General features: G+C 38.1%; 1 protein-coding gene across 2 annotated transcripts in view; it reads right to left on the bottom strand.

Annotated features, from left to right (window-relative positions):
• Positions 1-2,925: 2,925 nt before the first annotated feature.
• Positions 2,926-22,685, bottom strand: part of PSME4 (proteasome activator subunit 4) — a 92,849-nt gene continuing 73,089 nt past the window's right edge. For both annotated transcript variants that reach the window (XM_061155443.1, XM_061155444.1), the window contains 11 exons: positions 21,302-21,406; positions 20,599-20,690; positions 19,619-19,750; positions 18,861-19,069; positions 17,624-17,709; positions 11,653-11,781; positions 10,434-10,589; positions 8,797-8,959; positions 5,709-5,842; positions 4,866-5,004; positions 2,926-4,448 (listed from right to left, as the gene is read on the bottom strand). In XM_061155443.1, the coding sequence (XP_061011426.1) occupies positions 4,870-5,004; positions 5,709-5,842; positions 8,797-8,959; positions 10,434-10,589; positions 11,653-11,781; positions 17,624-17,709; positions 18,861-19,069; positions 19,619-19,750; positions 20,599-20,690; positions 21,302-21,406 (1,341 nt within the window). In that variant the 3' untranslated portion in view covers positions 2,926-4,448; positions 4,866-4,869. The remainder of the gene's footprint in view (positions 4,449-4,865; positions 5,005-5,708; positions 5,843-8,796; positions 8,960-10,433; positions 10,590-11,652; positions 11,782-17,623; positions 17,710-18,860; positions 19,070-19,618; positions 19,751-20,598; positions 20,691-21,301; positions 21,407-22,685) is intronic.

Raw genomic sequence — 22,685 nt, 5'->3', positions numbered from 1 at the left:
GGGCTTCTGGCCGGCCCGCCGCCGCCCACCTCTCCCCATTCCTAGTGCTTCCAAGTGCGCCTGCCTAGCTCCTCTCTACGCTGCAGCTAGTACTTTGCTCCCAGATTAAACTGGCGTCGCCTCCCATGGTGGTACCTGGAGACCCAGAATTTGTAAATCACGTCATTGTAACAGACTTCAAATCAAACCAACTTTAACGTCATTTTTTCTTTCCTTCTCTCGGCTCACTGAGAGGGAAGTTATCTATTAGGAAACAAATGCAAATTGCAAAGAAACTACCCATGCAAATGGGTAGGAAATGGGCAAAAGCCAAGAAATCATGGACATCACTCAATGCCACGTTGAATGTAAAACATCTTGAAAAGCCATGTATGCAAAACTAGCTAAGCTAGTTTTAGTAAGAAAGAACAGGAACCAAAAAAGTAACCAACCTCCCATCCTACAGTCCACAGTGTGTCCAAAATAATGAACTCATTATGTGGGTTGTAGTCTCAAGAGCAATCAAGTAGCATTCCCAAGTATGTTTGCTACTCGGAGACAAGAGGGTTAAGCCCTTTTTCTGCTTCAGTGTCCCAGCCTGCTAACTAGGATCTTGAAAATTCCATTCAAGTGAAGTACTTAGGATATTGCCATTGAAACTCTTTATTTTGGCTAATGGTTATCTTTTAAAACAGAACTGTTTGGTACCAACAAGTACCAAAGAATTTGATTTATGCACATAACATATTTTCCCCAAGTCACCACCCCCCACTCTGCTTTCATCAAAAGAAAAATCAAGAGGGCTGGATCATTTATGTGGTAGATATTCTGTCCAGGAGTTGACTGTGCTATCAGAACTTACAAGTAACTTCAAGGAAAATTTCCAACTCCCACAAAATAGTCTTACTCCCCTACCACTTGCAGCAATTCTAATCCATGTTGTAATGGTGACCTCAGAGGCTAGAAATAATCTACCAAAGAACACCGTTTAGTATTTAGAGTGGAATTGCCATTCGAAGTGGAAACTAACCAAATGTCACACTCCTCTCCATATAAATTAGCTATTGCATAATTTCCAGCTCGTTTCCAGGCATGTGGCCATATGACAGAAGGATATTACAATAGGTCTTGGCTAGAATGCCACGAATTACACCTATGGGAAAAATTATCTCATACTGGACACATACACAAAGTCACAAGTTGTAAAGGATCAGGCGATCTAGAAGAGAATATCTGGAATCACCAGTTCCAAAACTACTATCAACAAGACTAAAGCTACTATAATTATGTCTACAGAATGTACCAGCAGTGTGTCAGATTGGAAAGAACACTGGCTTCACAGCCAGAAAGTGGAAAATCTACAAATAAACAAGCAGGGCTGACTAAAAATATGTTGATAGGAATAGACTATCAGTTTGCAGGGAAACTACCATTCTGGTACACATTATCATTGACAATGGAAACTGACATGTGCACTTTGAGGAAAGAACATCAGAGCCATAAAAATGTTTAAATTCATGACCCATAAATCTCACTCCTTGGAATTTATCCTAAGGAAATACTTGAATATAAGATAAAGTTTTAAGCATGAAGGTATGAAAATATTCACTGTGGTGTGATCTGCAGCAAAGAAAGCTGAAAATTCTGATGTTCAACTATGGTGAAATACTCCAGTTACATTAACAGGACAGGTGGCCTTTGGCCACAAAAACAACTATGAAGACTACAGAAAGTTAATTTTTCCAGTAAGCCAAAATACCTCACTGGTCTTTTCTGGCCACATTACTAATCGTTCACAGGAAGAGAAGTAGGTAAGTTTTCCTCCCGAATTTTGAAACACAACTTGCAAAGTCTTTCTTTTATAAAGGATGCACTTGGGAAACTAAAGATTTATCGGCTCTTAGAACAGTTAAGAATACAGGCTTTCTCTTCCCCTTACTTCTCCCTGCCACTCACCCCCACCCCAAACCTGCCTTAACTAAGTCTTCCAGGCCCAATCAGCAGTGAGTTCCAAATTTTGGTCTGCCTTCACACACCTTCCCCCAAGGCCTTAACACTGGCCTTCCCTTAAAATGGTTCCTGCTGTCTCCATTCTTTTGAATGCAGCATATTTAGACAACAGTTGCCATTCATCCCTTTTCTCCCCCTCCTCCTTTTCATTCCTGAGGTCACTGACAGAATGTTTAGGAATTAAGTAATTCACAATATAAGCAGTTAGGGTATCAAAATAATAAGCAACTGCTAAGCCTGGTATTAGATCACATGGGGCATTTTAAAAACTCTTTAAAAGATTTTAGGTCTCGAATGGGCCTTCAGGGTCTTCACCAGGGGTTCTTAATCATGGCCACACAACTGAAGCATTGACGGAAGTTTTAAAAAAACACTGATACCTGAGTCCCAACCACAAAAACTCTGATTGAGGACCACAGTAGGTGCCTAGTATGTTATATTTTTTAAAATTCCCCACTTTAGGAACCTCACCTAAATACAGCTTAGCTAGGACAAAACTGAAGTGGTCAATATAACATAAAGCCTCACTGCTCAAAACTATGATTTCGGGACCAGGTATCAATATCATGAGCTGGGAGTAGGAACTGAAATTCACATTCCAGGCCCATCAATCTGAGAATCAATCACCCAGATAAGTGTTGTCAAACTTTCCATGCTGACAAAAAACACTCACGTGCCTAATGAACAGGGTAACCACTAGCCACAAGTGGCTAATGAACATGTGAAATGTGGCTATTGAGACTGAGTAATTTTTAATTTAATTTCAATGTAAACAGTCACATGCGGCTACGAGCTACTGTAACTGGGCAGGTGTGATCTAGATGATTCTGGTGAGAGGGCATGAATTTATGGATCCAGATCTATGAATGCAAAAGGAATCCACAAGTCACTGGCTCCAGAACTGTCCTCCTTGTAATGAAGACCAAAAACCAGGTGTTAAAAACAATCCATTTATTGGCTTTTAAACTAGTTACACAATTGAAATAATCAGGTTGGCACTACTCTATACAGGGGTTACGCCTGTGTATGCTGACGCTTACTGTACCAGGACCTCTGCTGTGCTTAGGTCTGTATCAAGTCATTCAGCAAGTAGGTACTAAAAAATATACCGTAGTGTTCCTTTAAGGAAGACTGTACAGGGTGTGCTGCAAGATGACATTCACCACCGTGTGAAGTACTTCAACCTAGAAGATTCCTTGCATTCTATAAACTGGGCACAGGCAAACACGTGGTGTTCGCATTTAGAGATACACACACAAAGTTACATAAAAATTCAGACATTCTAACGATAAATGAACTCAAACCCACACCTCAGCTTTTGGAGCATGAAAAGATAAAGAAAATAATTTAAAAACACACAAAAAATGGCATTCAATTGGTACAAAAGCCAAAAGTCACTATAATAAAGAGCTATATGTGAATCTTTACAAGTTAATTACACAATGGTGTTTTTTAAGAGGTTGCATCTGTACAAAGTCTTGCCAATGCTGTCTCTACAGTTTATACAGTCTTTTACATCTATGTAACATTTATTAAACAAGTCAATTAAATATTAAGACTTATTAGTCTCTCAACGATTCTGCAGGCAAAAAAAAAGGGCAGGGGGAGGGAGAAAAAGATTACAGAATTTCCGCAAACACAGCAGTCTTCCATTAGTAAAGTATAACAGTTTTCAAAGAGGGTCAAACAATATTTGTAAAGAATACAGGTAAAAATCATTCAGTCAGGATTTTTATTGTTGTTGCTGTTTATTTTCAAAATCACACATTGTATACATACATAACAATCAATCACAAATTTATTCACCGAACCCCTGGTTTTTCAGCAACTGCTCTTCTATTCAGCACCAAAAACTCCAGTCTGTGGGAGACACGTGGACACAGACTTCACTTCTGTGTCTTGGTCCATCTACAGGTACTTGGATGGGTTCGACACTTGCCCGGGTTCAAGACTTGCCCTCTTTTCTTTCCCTCTTCATGGCTCTCCAAGCCCAAGGTTCTCAATGCTTCAGATTTATGGCCCATAGCCCTACCACCATCTAAACTCAATAGCCATTTGGATAGAATTCAAAATAATTTGAGATGAATGAAATGACAGGACCTGTGTTACAGATGGGCATTCTCCATTTCAAGTAAACGGTTTCATAATGTGTTCCTAGACTCTGTCTGGTCTTGGATGTCATGATCATATTGGGTAATTATTTCTACTCTGAGACATTGTGGCTTTGTCAGATGCCTCAAAGAAAAAGTGATCAATATACTGGAAATACTTCCGGACAAGTTAGGAAAATGGCAGCTGAGAACCTGTGGAACTTGGACTAATTAGACCAGACACAGAAACCACCAAAATGATGAGAACTCAACAGAGGCAGAGTTTTTAAACCTGCAGAAAGCCACCACAGATGGTACCTGAGGATCTGGAATTTTTGATGAAAAGAGCTTGAAGTGAGGACTACTCATCTGTATCAAGGAGGAAAAAAGGGGGGGGGGGGAAACCTTCAGTTAGACAACAGGACATCCAACTCAAAGAACCAAATAAATGAAATCTTTTTTCATCCTATTTCAATAGAAAGGCTTCTGGGCCCTCCCTCTTTAATACAGAATGGATAACAAATACTTAAGAACTGAAATGAAATATTTTCACAACTGTAGAACCCAGAATCCCTAGGACAACCCAAAATGGCCAGGCCCCACTCAGAGGCAATTATGAGTAAGAGCTCTTTTCTTTTATTTAACCGTAAGTCCGTAAAAGCTGTCACATCAATTCTCTGCTTAATACCTAAACCAGAGGAAAAAAAGTATAAAATTCTCTGGGAACTTCCACTGGGTCACAGCAAAAGTCATGAAAACAGACTTCTGTATACTTTGCTGCCTCACCTTCCTATGCATAATAGCAGGGTGACACGAGGAGATCGGTGAGAACCAGCAGCTGGTCGTCAGTGAATTGCTGTTTGTGTTCTTGCCAGTTGTCATGGTGTGTCCTTCGGAAATTGGATAATGTCTTTTTTACAGTCATCTGTAGGATAAGCAACCCACATACATTTTACTTTAACTCCTCCAGGGTTATGTCCAGGATACCTTTAAGTAACAATCCTTCGGGACTTCGTATCTTACACTTCACCAAGCACGACACAACCAATAAACCAATCTTACCTCAAAAAGCTACCAAGCTTACTTCTTTAGAATTGATACCAGCTTCACGTTAGGACAAATGACTAGAACTCACACCACATTGTTAAATCAGTTTCAATATATACTAAATATACACTTTGTCAAAGTGAAAAGAACAAAGTCATTGGTCTTCCAAATTGTTTAATGTAGGAACACAGGTGTTCAGTAAATAATACCATCACATTTTCCTGTTTAACATTAGCCTTTGGTTAGATACTTCCTAGGTATAAAATGTGAGCAAAACAGAAGTATAAAATTTAAATATCCTGACAACACTGGCAATACACTTTGCTTCCACTGGACTGGGAAGGACAGAAGACATGGTAATTTTCTTGCTAACAAAAGATCTCTCAAATATAGAAAACAGTGGGGTCTCTGCAAGATTTTAATAACTACTGATGAGCAGACTTGGCTCTGGCAGAGGCAGTAGTAGTAACCTTATCGAAGACGACGGCCCAGAGTATATAGAAAATTATTAGTCTAAATGGTTTCTTAAAAAATTATCACTGTTAATATATGTGCAAAGAAACCAACAAAGGAGAATTTTACCTCGATTGGCTGGGGGTCATTCAGGTGTGCACTGAGATTCATAAGGAGCTGGGGCATCCAGGTGGGAACGTCGTAAGGACTAGAAAGAACACACGCACCCAGTCCCAGCACCCCAGCATGGCGTTTGACCAACTCTGCAAAGAAAACAACAGCATTTATATGAGCAGATATTTACAGGACTCTATTGTACTTGCTATAGTGAGATAAAATTAGTTTTCGACCATGCTAGTTGTTTCCAATGTGTGAATTTCTGCCTTTAAATGACTCTGTATGCACACGTACCAAAAACATGCTGTTAAGCCTAAACTACAACATCCTGCATCCTATATTTTATAGGCTCTCTATTCTTTCTTTTTAGTGGTACAAGTTAAAGCGCTTTCAAATTCTCAGTACAGACCTAAGAATACTTTGGTACTTAATTATTAAAAACAAAGTGTTCAACTTAAAAAAAAACTAGAATTTATTGTATGCTGGTATTTTATTTGGACAGATGAGCCTGGTGGACTACAGTCTATGGGGTCACTAAGAGTCAGGCACAACTGACCGACTAACACTTTCACTGTTATTTTATTGGAAATTTCTACTAGTTAACTATACGACATAATTAAAACCCTGCTAGACAAAGAGAACAGACTTGTACTTTTGGGGAGAGGGGAGAAGATTAGAATTTGGGATTAGCAAAGGGAAACTATTGAACATAGGATAGATAAACAATAGGGTCCCCCTGTACAGTGCAGGGAACTATATTCAATATCCAATGACAAAACATAATGAAAAAGAATATGAAGAAAATATATATATATAACTGAGTGATGGAATTCCAGTTGAGCTATTTCAAATCCTAAAAGAGGATGCTGTGAAAGTACTGCACTCAATAAGCCAGCAAATTTGGAAAACTCAGCAGTGGCCACAGGACTGGAAAAAGTCCATTTTCATTACAATCCTAAAGAAAGGCAATGCCAAAGAAGGCTCAAACTACCACATAATTGCACTCATCTTACATGCTAGTAAAGTAAGGCTCGAAATTCTCCAAGCCAGGCTTCAGCAATACATGAACCATGAATTTCCAGATGTTCAAGCTGGTTTTGAAAAGGCAGAGGAACCAGAGATCAAATTGCCAATATCTGCTGGATCATCAAAAAAGCAAGAGAGTTCCAGGAAACCATCTATTTCTGCTTTACTAACTATGCCAAAGCCTTTGACTGCTTTGGCAGTCAATTTTTTTGCGTGGATCACAATAAACTGTGGAAAATTCTGAAAGAGATGGGAATACCAGACCACCTGACCCACCTCTTGAGAAACCTGTACGCAGGTCAGGAAGCAACAGTTAGAACTGGACATGGAACAACAGACTGGTTCCAAATAGGAAAAGGAGTACATCAAGGCTGTATATTGTCACCCTGCTTATTTAACTTATATGCACAGTACATCATGAGACATGCCGGGCTGGAAGAAGCACAAGCTGGAATCAAGATTGCCAGGAGAAATATCAATAACCTAGGATATGCAGATGACACCACCCTTATGGCAGAAAGGAAAGAACTAAAGAGCCTCTTGATGAAAGTGAAAGAGGAGAGTGAAAAAGTTAGATTAAAGCTCAACATTCAGAAAGTGAAGATCATGGCATCCGGTCCCATCACTTCATGGCAAATAGATGGGGAAACAGTGGAAACAGTGGCTGACTTTATTTTTTTGGGCTCCAAAATCACTGCAGGTGGTGACTTCAAGCATGAAATTAAAAGATGCTTACTCCTTGGAAGGAAAGTTATGACCAACCTAGACAGCATTTTAAAAAGCAGAGACATTCCTTTGCCAATAAAGGTCCGTCTCGTCAAGGCTATGGTTTTTCCAGTAGTCATGTAATGTGAGACCTGGACTATAAAGAAAGCTGAGGGCTGAAGAATTGATGCTTTTGAACTGTGGTGTTGGAGAGTCCCTTGGACTGCAAGGAGATCCAACCAGTCCATCCTAAAGGAAATCAGTCCTGAGAGTTCATTGGAAGGACTGATGTTGAAGCTGAAACTCCAATGCTTTGGCCACCTGATGCAAAGAGCTGACTCATTTGAAAAGACCCTAATGCTGGAAAAGACTGAAGGCAGGAGGAAAAGGGAACAACAGAGGATGAGATGGTTGGATGGCATCACTGACTCAATGGATATGAGTTTGACTGGACTCCAGGAGTTGGTGATGGACAGGGAGGCCTGGTGTGCTACAATCCATGGGGTCGCAAAGAGTCGGACACGACTGAGTGACTGAACTGAACTGAGTTACTTTGCTGTACGGAAGAAATTAACACAACATCCTAAATTAACTGTACTTCAATAACACAGATAAGATGCTTTTTGGCTATGACATTTAAATTTCTCTTTAAACATGACACAGTCATCAGATCTCACTGTGCTGTTTACCTCGATGCTTAATTAGAGTGCAAGCTCCTATAAAATGAGTCTTCTCACCCTCTCACCAAAATGCCGAGTGAAGTAATGATATTCCCCTCTCCAAATGAAAGCAAGAATTGTTTTGTCTACTTAGTTTCTTCTCTCAGTGTGTGTGTGGTATGTGTGCTAAGTTGCTTCCATCATGCCCAACTCTTTGAGACCTTATGGACTATAGCCCCCCAGGCTCCTCTGTCCATGGGACTCTTCAGACAAGAATAATGGAATGGGTTGCCATGCCCTCCTCCAGGGATCTTCCTGACCCAGGAATTGAACCCGTGTCTTTTATGTCTCCTTCACTGGCAGATGGGTTCTTTACCACTAGCACCACACGTTAAGTTGTAAATTCTAAAAACAAATATTTTAGAGCCTCAAAAATAATTCTGGATACCTCTCTTTATAAAGCAATTTCAGGTGAGTGGGTACAGACTTGATTTACTCTAATAGCTGTATGCAGCAGTGTACACGTTCCTTGGTACCTCTCTCAATTTTATCTTTTATATCCCAGGTCTTGCCTTCTGTATATGCAAAGTTTCTCAAAAGCAACTATTCCTGGTACCTAGCATAGTCCTACACACATACACGCATTCAATAAATATTTGTTGAGCAAGCCTGGTTAATTCCCAAAGGGTGTCTTCTACCAGTATTGTTACCTGCAGAAGGAATCGTATCTCCTACAAAACCAGGGTCACGCTTCCTTTTCTTCGGTAGTTTTGTTTTGCAAAGTTGCTCAAAATGAATCTGCATGGGACTGTCCATGGTAAGGAAGTTACACTGTAACAGACCACTTAAGGTGGTGGCAGCCATTTCTCTAACCTGTAGAGATAATCACTTCCATTAGACTTGAGATCCTAAGCCTGGGGAGGTGGAGAGGGTGGTGTGGGAACTGGGGTGGGGACTTTCCCTGATATTTGTATTCAAACTGTGTAAAAATGCGCTTTTGCAGTTTCTTAATGGAGAATCCATCAGGCTCTTAAAGGGTCCTGGCCTCAAAACAGATGAGTCTATAGAAATACTAATAGTTTATTTCAAATTGAAATGGGAACTTAAGTTTTCGGAAGACAAAAAAAAGCTGTAAAAAGTTATACTCATTGCAATAGTTTCTCCTAAACAGTCATAGGAAAGGCAGTAATAATTTGAAAAAATGCTTTGCCACTTATTCCTTCAAAATATTTTTTCTTAAATTTTTCAGTGTGACAGTTTGGGGGTACTTAACATATTCTTTGCTATTTTCATTATAATATTATAATATGAAATAATTATAAAATTTTTTTTTACTTCATACTTGGTTGCATACAGTAACAGCTAAGTTTAAGTCTACTACATGGAATAAAATACAAAAATAATCTATAAAAGTGTTCTAAAACAAGATCCAGAAAACAGTCCAGTTTGCTATAATATCTAAAGGTAGGAAACACTGTCCTTGGAGATTTCCACCTTTCCATTTCTATTCTTTAATGGAAAAAAAAAAAAACCCTCTAAAAAAATTTACAGAGAGCTGCAAATATTTTAACTGGAGTTTGTCAGAATCACGGCTACAGTGTGAGTACTTGGTAACTAGACACATCTGCTCCAAAGGACACAAGAAAGCTGGAGTGCAAAATGAATAGATTTCCAGTCCCAGTTTCCTATAGATATAAATGTATTTTCAGTGCTCTCAAATAAAATATATATAATCACTGGGAGTGCTCCACTACATGGAAAACCCATAAAGTCCAGAAAATAAACAAAAATTTCACAAAATTTTCAATTACATTTTTTTAACCTAAGGCCAATTTAAAAAGTTATATCTTATTCCATAATTATCACATCATGCTTTTCTTGCATTAGGCTGATGTGAACTAACATGGTCTTTTTGTACAAATATTAATGTTTCCTTAGCAAAAGCTGACTTCAATTTCTCTATCAAGGAAAATAAACAGGGATAACAATCTTATCTTAAATCTACTGGATAACAGCACCTATGTGTAGATTTTCATTCTCTTGAAACTGCTCTCATACACATTCCTATTAGCCCTTTAAAAATCAGTAAAATAAGTAGAGTGTTATCATTTGCAATTTCATAGATAAGAAGACTTTGCTTCATAAATGTTATCTGCCCAACTGCAAAGAGAAGCCAGAACAAGAATGTGTCCAGTGTTTGTTTACATCTGGGGTATCAAAAGTAATTACATAGGGTTATGTTAAAATTAGTTACTTTACATATTAGTGTGTAAATACTCCTTTAGAGGCGCCAAAATGCTTTCTTTAAATTTATTAAAATTTCAGTTTACTATAACTTAAATTTTACCTCTAGCTGTTCATCCTCCAAAAGACTTATAACCAGCCACCTGATGTCTTTAACTGCATCTTCATTGTTGAGGAAAATAAAGAGGTTATAAAATACCATGGTCTGGAGGTAGGTCAGTACTGTGTATCTAGCATGCCAAGAACTGCTTCTTGCTGTCTGTGAATGAGAAATTAGTAGAAATGACAAGAACATGAGATGACAGTGGCATTATACACAAATAATAGAAATTTCCAATGTAACTCTACTTTTACAAGTACAGCCAGAGCAAGCTTATCTTATATTTCTTTCTGAAGAAAATGGCATGCAAGCTGTTTCAGGTAAAGTTACGAATTCTGAATGTATGAATGAGAGTAAAAGGAAAGGAACACATGATTAAAAGTCAATTTTAGAAGAGTTATTTATAATTAATGACTTAACTCCTCCAAGGGTTGCATGTTATTGTATTTGACTTTTGATAGTAGTAGGTAGGGTAGTTAAAGCAAACAAACGGAAAACTACTATAGTCTACTGCATAAAAAATACCATTTGAGGCTGTTAAAAAATATCTTTCAGTGGTAATCAAACTTAAAAATCTGAAAACTCAGAAAAAGTGTCCATTTTGTATATTATATAACACATATATAACTGGATAAAGCTGAGCACAGAGTACACCAAAAATGCAGCTATGGGATATCCATGGTGGTCCAGTAGTTAAGACTCTGAGCTTCTACTGCCGGGGGTGTGGGTTTGATCCCTGGGTAGGGAACTAAGATCCCACAGATCCCACATGCCATTCAGTGTGGCCAAAAAAATAAAAATAAAAAAAAATAAATAAATAAAAATAAAAATGCAGCCAGAAAATAGACACTCACTTAGGTCTTTTTACCACAGATCAGAAAATAGAAGTGAATAAAATAAAGGAGAAATGGTAAAAGAGAATGCTCACCCCCACCCCCATAAACACTCTGTATCCAAGGTGTTCCAAGAATTAGCTCTTTATGTATACAGAAAACATGGGGGTTGAGTGACCTGCTCAAAGTCACAGAAGTTGGTGGCAAAGCCATGTATAGATTCTAAATCTGTTTCTTTGGCTGGCATATGTCTTCTCTCATGCTAAAAGAAGATTCACAATGAATGCAAATATCAGGTATTATCTGTATCACAGCCGACTTTGTGAAATTCTTAGAATGGTAAATCAAAATTCTAACCAAAGATATAAGTTTCTGATAGACACTCTTACTTGATTTAGCACCTGAAGTACCAAAGGCACTTGATGAGGGTAAAGCAACCCCTGAGACATTAGTGATAAACATAACTTTGCATCTCTTTTCAGTTCATCATAGCTATTGTCATTTTCCACTGGGGCAATCTAGAGAACAACAACAACAAAACAAAATAAAGACATAAATTGAAAAACAGCCAGTAAGTACAAAGGCATCCTTACATGAAAGAAATCACATTTTAAACAACCTCTACAGAAAAAATAAACATATACAAAACTAGAGAACAGTTTAATTAATTTCCATTAATCAACCAATTCTTCAACAATGACAAATTCATGGCTAATCCTTTTATTTTTTGCCCCCCTGTTGTTCCCCCTCCCTCAATTATTTGAAACAAATACCAAACATGTTTCATCCATAAATGTTTCATTTTTATCACTGAAAGATAAAGACTCTTATTTAAAAAACATGTCATGACATCATACATAAAAACTCATCACAGCAAAATATATTCAGTAGTGCTCAAATTTCTCCAAGTATTTCATATATGTTATCACAATTACTTTGGGGGAATCTGGTTCAACATAATAACCACACAGCACTGCATTTGGAAAGTCTCTTAATATTTAAGAAGAATCTATAAGTTTCCCCCACCCATTTTCAAAATTCCTTTCTTTTAAAACAAGGGGGATGGGGTAGGTCCTTTGTTTTTACAGTCTCCCCTATTATGACCTCCCTTTCCTGACTACATTTTTTTGTGGCATCCACTGGCTCTAGTTTGTCCTGTAAAGTAGCCATTAGATCTAGAGGTCTGATTTATTCACGTCTGACTGGGCACAATGTAAGTATTAATAGTACTGTGTATTTCCTTCACTTACATCCCATTTTCTCTTTTTGCGATGAACTATTATAAAAACATAAGTTTCCAAAATAGTGACACTCATTCCTTCTTCGTTGTTGCCCAGAATGCTTTATGGGCTTCTCTGGTGACTAGCGGTAAAGAATTCACCTGCTGATGCAGGAGACATGCGTTCAATCCCTGGATCAGGAAGATCCCCTGGAGAAGGAAACGGCTACCCACTCCAAGATTCTTGCCTGAGAAATTCCACGGTCAGAGGAGCCTGGTGGGCTACAGTCCATGGGGTTGCAAGAGTTGGACACAACTTAGCAACTAAACAACAGTGGAATGTCTTATACAAAAACCTCTTCCTTATTCAGAATGATTTCCCTAACCTCCAGGTGTGAAAAATGAAACAATTTTTTAAAGTATCATTAAGAACCAATGAATTTCAACAAATTTGATGGTTTTAATCCACTGTGGTTACTCTTCTTTCTAGTGCTCAAACTGGCTCCAAGTCCTTTAACACAATTATAGCATCCTTGGTTTCTGGTATGACAAGAAGACCTAGGTTTATTCTGTACATTTCTTGGTTCAAACCATATTTTTTAAAGAGAAAGAGATCATGTATTAGCACACTTTTTCTTCTGAGTACCTGAATCTTGAAGAGAAAGATGCAAGGACACAGCACCCTGAAGAGACTATTAGACGCAGTTACCCAGGTCTTCAGAGCTGCTGTGGTTCCCACTCCGTTCTTAAGCTGCTACTTCCATTCTATGAACTATGCAGATACTGCTGAGTAATTGAGCTAATTTACTACTTTTGTTGGCACAGTCACTTAGTTTCTAATGCTTACAACCAAAATACAAAATAAGAATACAATGGTATAAAAAAAGGATGATCCTAATCTTTCTTTTGCCTTGTTATCATACAAATTTATTATTTTTAGTGTATCACAAATAAGACTCAACTGCTATTAAACTGTGCTAACCTGTAGAAAGTGCTGCTCCTTTAGATGGAAAGATGTCCCCTCTCTCACCCTGACCATTGATATTTGAGCTCTTGATTATTCCAAGTTAAAGTTCGGTTAAAGACTTGTAACAGAGATAACATACGTACGCATTTTACACGGTGCTCTCTAGGTCACAGGCATTATTTTATTTCCACCTTGTGAGGGATACTGCTATTATTCCACACTTACATAGAAGAAGATAACCTTAGATGCTCAGTAGCTTGTCTAAGATACCAAAAAAAAGCACCTGTCACAGAAAGGATTTTAAACTAGATCTCTATTCAAAGCCTGTGTTCTGTTAGTTATTCTTGGTTAAAAACCCTCTTCTCTCATTCCGAAACAAAGTGGAGAATCTTAAAGTAGAATACACAAATAACTGAAACTTGTATTTCCAAGGGTTATTTTGGGGAAGGGGGATATAAAACTGCTTGTCATGGGACAGGAAAAATAATAGTTCATTTAGAATCAAATAAATACCTCAAATATGTCCAAAACAGAACTACTGATCTTATCTCCACTATTTCTGTGCTCCTCCTACAATTCAGTCACTATATAGTCCTCTTTACCTTTACTCTGTACATTTCACCTGTCTACACAATAATTCTGTTCATCTGTGCTGTGATAACCGCATAACCCAGACCCCTTTTACCACAAAGACCTAAAGGAGGTTCTCAACCTCAATATTTGTATACTGAGGTCAACCCCTGTTAGGCCCGTTACTGGCAAACTATGCAGTACAGCATTCTAATAATTTACAATTTTCATAAATTTCAAGTGGATTCAAACCATCCTATCAACCCCATTCTCATATACTATCTGCTTTCTGACTTTTTTTCTGAGTGAAGAAAGGAGGTGGAACTCCAGCTAGTCTAACATTCATTGCATATTACCCACTAATGAAACTATGAGCTCATGTTCCATACCCACTGTGAAAGGTGGCAGTGGAAAAAACTTTTAAGCACCACTGCCCTAAAGACAAACCAAATCTCCACCAAGGACTCACAAGTAACAAAGGCATATATATACATACACTAACAGCCACCGTCCACTTTTATATACAGAAGATCCCAAAGGTATTCTGGGTATCAGGCCCTACAGAGCACTTTAAAAAGAATCATAGTAGTGAATCCTTTGAAAATTACCAGGAGAGTTATCTTTTGCAATTTCCTAAAGACAAAATACACCCTGGCAGATCAGAAGTTCAGCATGCCATTTGCTTACAAATAGTAACAAGGGCCCTGCTTCTTAAACAGCAACAACTGGATTGACCAATAACTGTCACGCAGTGGTGATATTTGTACCGAGCCTTCCCAATCTGAAATAAGACAACACTTAACCACAACCAACCACAGCATCACTATCAACTCTAATTCTGGAAACTACTACATTAATCTTAGTTTACCAGCTTCATTCACTGATTGGATGAATGATTAAAACCACCTCAGGTTGTATCTTGCAGCAAATAAAACTTCAATATGATCAATGGAGACAAGGTACTTTCTGCAAGTGTCTGTTAGAACCAATGATATATAGTGCCATTTAACATTATAAAATAAGTACAATATGCGTGCATGCTACGTCACTTCAGTCATGTCTGACTCTCTGCGACCCCCATGGACTGTAGCCCGCCAAGCTCCTCTGTCCACAGAATTCTCCAGGCAAGAGTACTGGAGTGGGTTGCATTCCTTTCTCCAGGGAATCTTCCTGACCCAGGGATTGAACCCAGGTCTCCCACATTGCAGGCAGGTTCTTTACCATCTGAGTCAACAGGGAAGCCCAAATACAATACACTGAACATTTTGATTTTTGGATTTATTACACATTAAATCAAAAAGTCAGAAACAGTTATATTCAAAAAATGCCACTGTGACTTTTTTTTAAGCGACCAGTATTTTCCTAAACTATTACTTGAAAATTGGCTCTCAGTGAAACAATATTCTGTCTTCAGAATATCAGATTGGCTAGTTGTCTGTGACTGTGGTTTCAGTCTGTCTGCCCTTTGAGGCCCTCTGTGTGTGGAACAGAGACATGTGGGGCCACCCAAGACGGATGGGTCATGGTGGAGTGGTCTGACAGAATGTGGTCCACTGGAGAAGGGAATGGCAAACCACTTCAGTATTCTTACCTTGAGAGCCCCATGAAAAGTATGAAAAGGGAAAAAGACAAGACACTGAAAGATGAACTCCCCAGGTCTGTAGGTGCCCAATATGCTAATGGAGATCAGTGGAGGAAAAACTCCAGAAAGAATGAAGGTATAGAGGCAAAGCAAAAACAACACCCAGTTGTGGATGGGACTGGTGATAGAAGCAAGGTTCGATGCTGTAAAGAGCAATATTGCATAGGAACCTGGAACGTTAGGTCCATGAATCAAGGCAAATTGGAAATGGTCAAACAGGAGATGGCAAGAGTGAACATCGACATTCTAGGATTCAGTGAACTAAGATGGACTGGAATGGGTGAATTTAACTCAAATGACCATTATATCTACTACTGTGGGCAGGAATCCCTTAGAAGAAATGGAGTACCATCATGGTCAACAAAAGAGTCCAAAATGCAGTACTTAGATGCAATCACAAAAATGACAGAATGATCTCTGTTCATTTCCAAGGCAAACCATTCAATATCACAGTGATCCAAGTCTATGCCCCAACCAATAATGCTGAAGAAGCTGAAGTTGAACAGTTCTATGAAGACCTATAAGACTTCTAGAACTAACACCCAAAAAAGATGTGCTTTCCATTAGAGGGGACTAGAATACAAAAGTAGGAAGTCAAGAAACACCTGGAGTAACAGGCAAATATGTCCTTGGAGTACAGAATGAAGCAGGGCAAAGGCTAATAGAGTTTTGCCAAGAGAACGCACTGGTCATAGCAAACAGCCTCTTCAAACAACACAAGAGAAGACTATACACATGGACATCACCAGACGGTCAAAACCGAAATCAGATTGATTATATTCTTTGCAGACAAAGATGGAGAAGCTCTATACATCAGCAAAAACAAGATTGGGAGCTGACTGTGGCTCAGATCATGAACTCCTTATTGCCAAATTCAGACTTAAACTGAAGAAATAGGAAAAGGAGTACGTCAAGGTATTGTCATCCTGCTGATTTAACTTATATGCAGAGTACATCATGAGACATGCTGGGCTGGATGAAGCACAAGCTGGAATCAAGACTGCTGGGAGAAATATCAATAACCTCAGATATGCAGTTGACACCACCCTTATGGTAGAAAGTGAAGGAGAACTAAAGAGCCTCTTGATGAAAGTGAAAGAGGAGAGTGAAAAAGTTAGATTAAAGCTCAACATTCAGAAAACTAAGATCATGGCATCTGGTCCCATCACTTCATGGCACAATGATGGGGAAACAGTGGAAACAGCGGCTGACTTTATTTTTTGGGCTCCAAAATCACTGCAGATGGTGACTGCAGCCATGAAATTAAAGGACACTTACTCCTTGGAAGGAAAGTTATGACCAACCTAGACAGCATATTAAAAAGCAGAGACATTACTTTGTCAACAAAGGTCCATCTAGCCAAGGCTATGGTTTTTCCAGTAGTCATGTATGGATGTGAAAGTTGGATTATAAAGAAAGCTGAGTGCTAGTGCTAAAGAATTGATGCTTTTGAACTGTAATGTTGGAGAAGACTCTTGAGAGTCTCTTGGACTGCAAAGAGATCCAACCAGTCCATCCTAAATGAGATCAGTCCTGGGTGTCCTCTGGAAGGACTGATGTTGAAGCAGAAACTCCAATACTTTGGCCACCTGATGCGAGGAGCTGACTCACTGGAAAAGACCCTGATACTGGGAAAGATTGAGGTCAGGAGGAGAAAGGGACGACAGAGGATGAGATGGTTAGATGGCTTCACTGACTCAATGGACATGGGTTTGGGTGGACTCCAGGAGTTGGTGATGGACAGGAAGGCCTGGAGTGCTGCGGTTCACGGGGTCGCAAAGATTCGGACACAACTGAGCAACTGAACTGAACTGATCACCTAATGACTTTCCTGTAACGATTTAATGATTTTTTTTAGAGATGTACATAAATCATACAGCCTGAAAACTTATCAACCATCTGATAATAATTCCTTTTGAAGGTCAAAAGGGGATACAGGTTTAAATTCAGACATAAACTTACCTTAAAGAACAAAGGCAGAAGCTGAAGTTGTTCTGCGACTGCTGTAGAGAATGATCTTCCTGCACTTGCCATCAGCCATTTCAAAACTTATGGAAATAAAAACAAAGAGTCAGTCTTCACTACTGAGTTAGAGACTACATAAGGTAGAATAATTCTATGATACTAGTGCCAGACAACCACTCTGAGAGCTCTTCAATGTAAAGAAGGAGATCATCTGTGTTACTTCACTGATTTGATCAGCAGTGTGACAGGATCCTTAACAAAAGTTATCAACCAATCCAGGGAACTGAAACTACTTTCAAAAGAATCAATCAGCTAACTATTGATGGTCTACAAACAACCACACGAAGTACAAATTAAAACCAGCCTTCAAACATCCTAACAAAGCAAAAATGATAATGAAATTAGTTGTTTACACTCATAGTAAAGAACTACAACTCAAAAACAACAAAACCACCCAATACAAAACTGTGCAAAGAACCTGACATTTCTCCAAAGAAGAAACAAAAATGGAAATGAAAAGAAACAAAAATGAAAAATGAGGGAAATACAAATCAAAAGAAGATACCTTCTTCACACCTACTAGGAGAGCTACTGTCATAAAAACATAAAACAAGTGTTGGCCAAAATATGGAAAAGTTGAAATCTTTCTGCACTGCTAGTTGGAATATAAAATGGTGAGGCCACTGTGGAAAAATACCTTGGTGGCTCCTCAAAAAATTAAACATAGAATCACCCTATGGTATAGCAATTCTGCTTTCAATACCCAAAAGACCTGAAAGCAGAGACTCAAATGTAACTTTACATTAACATTCATAGAAATACTATTCACAATAGCCAAAAGGCATAAACAACCTAAGTGTCTATGAATAGATAAACACTGAAAACATTACACAAAGTGAAAAAAGTCAGACATAAAAGGACAAATATTTTATAATTTTATACCCAGAATAGGCATATTATAGAGACAGAAAGTAGAATGAAGGTTGTCAGAGGCTGAGGGAGGGGAGAATGAGGAGCTATTGTTTAATGGGTACAGAGTTTCAGTTTTGCAAGATGAAAAGAGTACAAAGATGGGTGAAAGTGATGGCTGTACAATAATGTAAAGGATTTGATGCCACTCAACTGTAAATTTTATATTATGTACACTTTACCATAATAATTAAAAAAAAGAGAAAAAAGTCAATAGGATAATATCTGTTTTTAAAGGGAGCTTCTACTAATTTGAGCCACTCACTAGTTTTTAAGAGTTTAATGCCCTGGGTTCGTTCATCTTCTTCACCAATTCCATTTTCTTCCATAACATGGTTCTGAATTTCTTCATCTACATCCATGAGGGGTTTCAACTTCTCTAGAATTCGAGCAGTAAACTCAGGGACACGAGGTGATGCTGTTGGTGCAGTGTTTGGCAAAGAAACATCTATCATGAATATATAGGTCAGCACACTGTAAAATAAAATACATATGGTAAGAATAGATCCCACATTACAGATAAAATTAAGGTTCAAAGGTGTGACCCAACCAAAGTAAATCTGCCCAGGACACTTCCTGGAGAGGGGCTTGCACCTGTGCCTACAACTCTGAGGTATCAAAAACTGCAGTGTGGCAACCACTCCCCACTTGCTTGTGAGCACAATACCATCCTATTTTACATTCAGAAAGTGTAAGTGTAGCTGCTCAGTCAAGTCAGACTCTTTGGGACCCCATGGACTGTAGCCCGCAGGCTCCTCTGTCCAGTGGAATTCTCCAAGCAAGAATACTGAAGTGGATTGCCATTCCTTCTCCAGGGGATCTTTCCAACCCAGGAATCGAACTGTGGTCTCCTTCCATTCAGAGCCTCTCATCTAAGGTCCCACAGCACAATATAAAACAAAATCTGAAGAAAAGTATATCACAAAACTCAACAGTAACATAAACAGTATGTATTATTAGACACCAAAATTTAATAAAAAGAACTCAAGAGGTATACCATACCACAGGGAAAATAATACCCACCTCCCTATTCTTTCCCTGACATTTTTGTAAACCTGGGTGAGTTTAGGCTCCAAGTACTTCAGTAGTCTATGCAATAACTCAGGCACTCTCCACTCTTGCTGGGCAAGGCCGCCTTGGAGGACATAGAGTCGACTAAAAATCAAAACAAATGAGAGCTGGGTTAGTGCTCCTCTCTACCTTTACCTGTCCCCCGCTCCCCAACTCTGTGGCATGTGGGATTTTAGTTCCCCAGCCAGGGGTCAAACCCATGCCCCTTCAGTGGAAGGGCAGGGTCTTAACACTGGAACATAAGGGAAGTTCTGCCTTTACATGTTGACAGTCTGTATTCTACCTAAAATTGTTTCACTTTCAAGCTGACAGTTTACAATAACATCTTTAGGAAGATTTTATTATTTTTTTCTACATCATTTTCTCTGTATCCCATTTCATCTCTACTACTATACAGTCAAAAGAAATGATGACTTTAGAATACTCATTGAGTTAATCACTAAGCATCAGAAGTTTCCTTACTAATTAATATTAATAATAAATTATTTTTCTTATTAACAGGATTATCTAGATTTCCTTCTCTTGTTCAGTAATTTGTTTTACAGCTCCTTATGGCCAAGTATATTTTTCCTTAAAAGGATTACTATCTTCTTTCCTAATAGGAAAGAGTAAAAAATTAGATCATGTGATAAGGAAGTTAGTAATATCATAATGGTACAAAAGAGCAGTCCTGATAAGAAAAGATGTTAACAGTAGAGTAGGCTGGACCTACTTTATGTTTGAACTGCTCAGGTTGCCTTCATTTCTCCTACTTGTTCTCAAGTAAGAAATAACTCTACTTAGCATCATAGGTTGTATGTAAATGGAGTATGGTCATATCCCAGAAAAACGGGGTTACGATATGTAGCCGTTAGAGGTGTAGAACTTCACTTCCATTCTACATCAAGAACAAAGATGTTATCTTTTGTTAACCTCCTCAGCTTCTTATTTACCATGCATCTACAAAGGATCCTCCTTCACCACTCAGTGGTGATTCCAACAGCAGTTCAAAAAGCCAATGAAGTTTCCGGGGATCTCTGCTTTCCTGTGTTGAAAACATAAAGTAGCAATTAAATTCTGCAAATTAATTGCTATATAATTAACTGCAAATTAACTGCCATATAATTTTGCAAATAAATCAGACAGCCTTTAGAAATATAAACAAACCTAAGTCTTGAGGAAAAAAATCAAATTAAAACTTACAGGTGAGTCAAATCCAAATGTAGCTGACATCAAGAAAAGCAACAGTGAGAAAACTGTCAGCTAATCAGACTGTTTTAAATCAAAGTGTAACTGCTCTGCACGTTTTTGGTGTCAAAACTGACACCTATAACCCCATATCATCTGGCTTTTACTATATATATATATATATACATATATATATATATAAGTGACATTTCTAGGTATATGATTTGGCTAGTCATTTAATCTAAAAATGCAATTACCATGGCAGAAAAGGTATAATTATCACTTAAGAGTTATCACTCTAGGCTTGTTTAAAAGGCTAAACAGAACCATCTCTCCAGTTATGTAAGAGGACAAAATTTCAGGATCAAGAGATATGAGATAAAACGTGTAAAAACACATTTTGAGATAGGGTATGAAAGAGTTTGAATAAATCATTAGTGAGACACAAAAATGAAGAGGAAAACTTACACAGGATGTTGCTATACAAGTTCCCCAGTCGTTGTAAGTTTCTACTGTAATGTTGGACAATGCTGTTCGAAGCAGAGGACAAAGAAGTTCCCAAAGCTTCTCCACCTACTCAAATAAAATATAAAAGTTAATGATACTCAGAACACGTTCCTTCAACTATCTGTTCCTGCAAACCCACACATACAAATATACAAACTGATCTTTCCTTTATTTCTTAAAAGACCCAAAGAATCGAAGAAGGTATCATGATACATGAAAACATGGCCAGGTAATACGGCAATTTCCTCCCCCCTACTCCCATCCGCCTCGCAAAAAAAAAAAAAACCAGAAGAGACAACTTATATGGTTCCTTACAAAATCTCTCCTACTATTGAGAAGTTCTCTATTCAAATGTCTGAATAACACAGTACATTGAGCTGAAACAAAACCTTAATCATCTCTGTATTTCCCATGCTTATGGTCACAGGATTGATTCCTAATACAGGAACCAATGACATTTCAATACAATTTAGTATTACCTGAAAGTATGATCTTTATATTCCAAGTTTTGAGTTACTATAAATAGCATTTAAAAATGTGTTCCAGTTACACAGGCAGTGAATATATGGGTCTGAACAATGAACTGCTTCTCATAGTTTAGTGAGAGCACAAATCTCCTTGACAAAATGCAGATTCTGATTCATTAGATCAAGATGGGTCTTGAGATCCTACTTTTCTAATGAACTCCCAAGTGATGCCCAAGGTACAGGTCCATGGACCCTACTTTAGTCAAAAGGACTTATATTAAGACAAATGGGAAGAGATGGTTTGGGATACAATTTCCAGTTTAGCATTAGACACTGAAAAAAAAAGAAAAACAAGCTATATTCTAAACAAGTAAAAAGGAAAGGGGCTGTATTCTGGGATTGAGGTAACTCAAAAATGACAGAGAAAGGATGACAAGGCTACGTATTAACATGTTTACATAAAACTGTTTCATTATATGCAAGCAGGAAAATGGCAATATTACAAACTAACAAATTCTTTTATTTAATACATAATTTGAATATGTATAAAATAATATATTAATATATTAAAAAGTGTTCATAAACCTCCTACATGTAATTAAGTATGAATGTTTTCAGGCATTCTGGACATTTTACCAGGTTATTTTCAGTCTAGTGCATTTTGCCAAGAAAGAAACTAAACTTGAGGTGGATATGTAAAACTTAATCTTAAAATTCAAAAGAGGGATACTCAAAACAAGGCTGTCAAATTCAAAACTATCTACAAGACCAAATGAGCAAAGTAGCACAGAGGCTAAGAGAAAAGATTTAAGGAGAAGCTAGAGAGTGCCTCATGAAGGGAGAAGCTCATGCACAGACCCAGCCAACTGATACAGTGC

Source organism: Dama dama, chromosome 11 (assembly GCF_033118175.1).
Source record: "Dama dama isolate Ldn47 chromosome 11, ASM3311817v1, whole genome shotgun sequence".
Lineage (NCBI taxonomy): Eukaryota > Metazoa > Chordata > Mammalia > Artiodactyla > Cervidae > Dama > Dama dama.
This window is presented reverse-complemented; position numbering and strand designations above follow the sequence as displayed.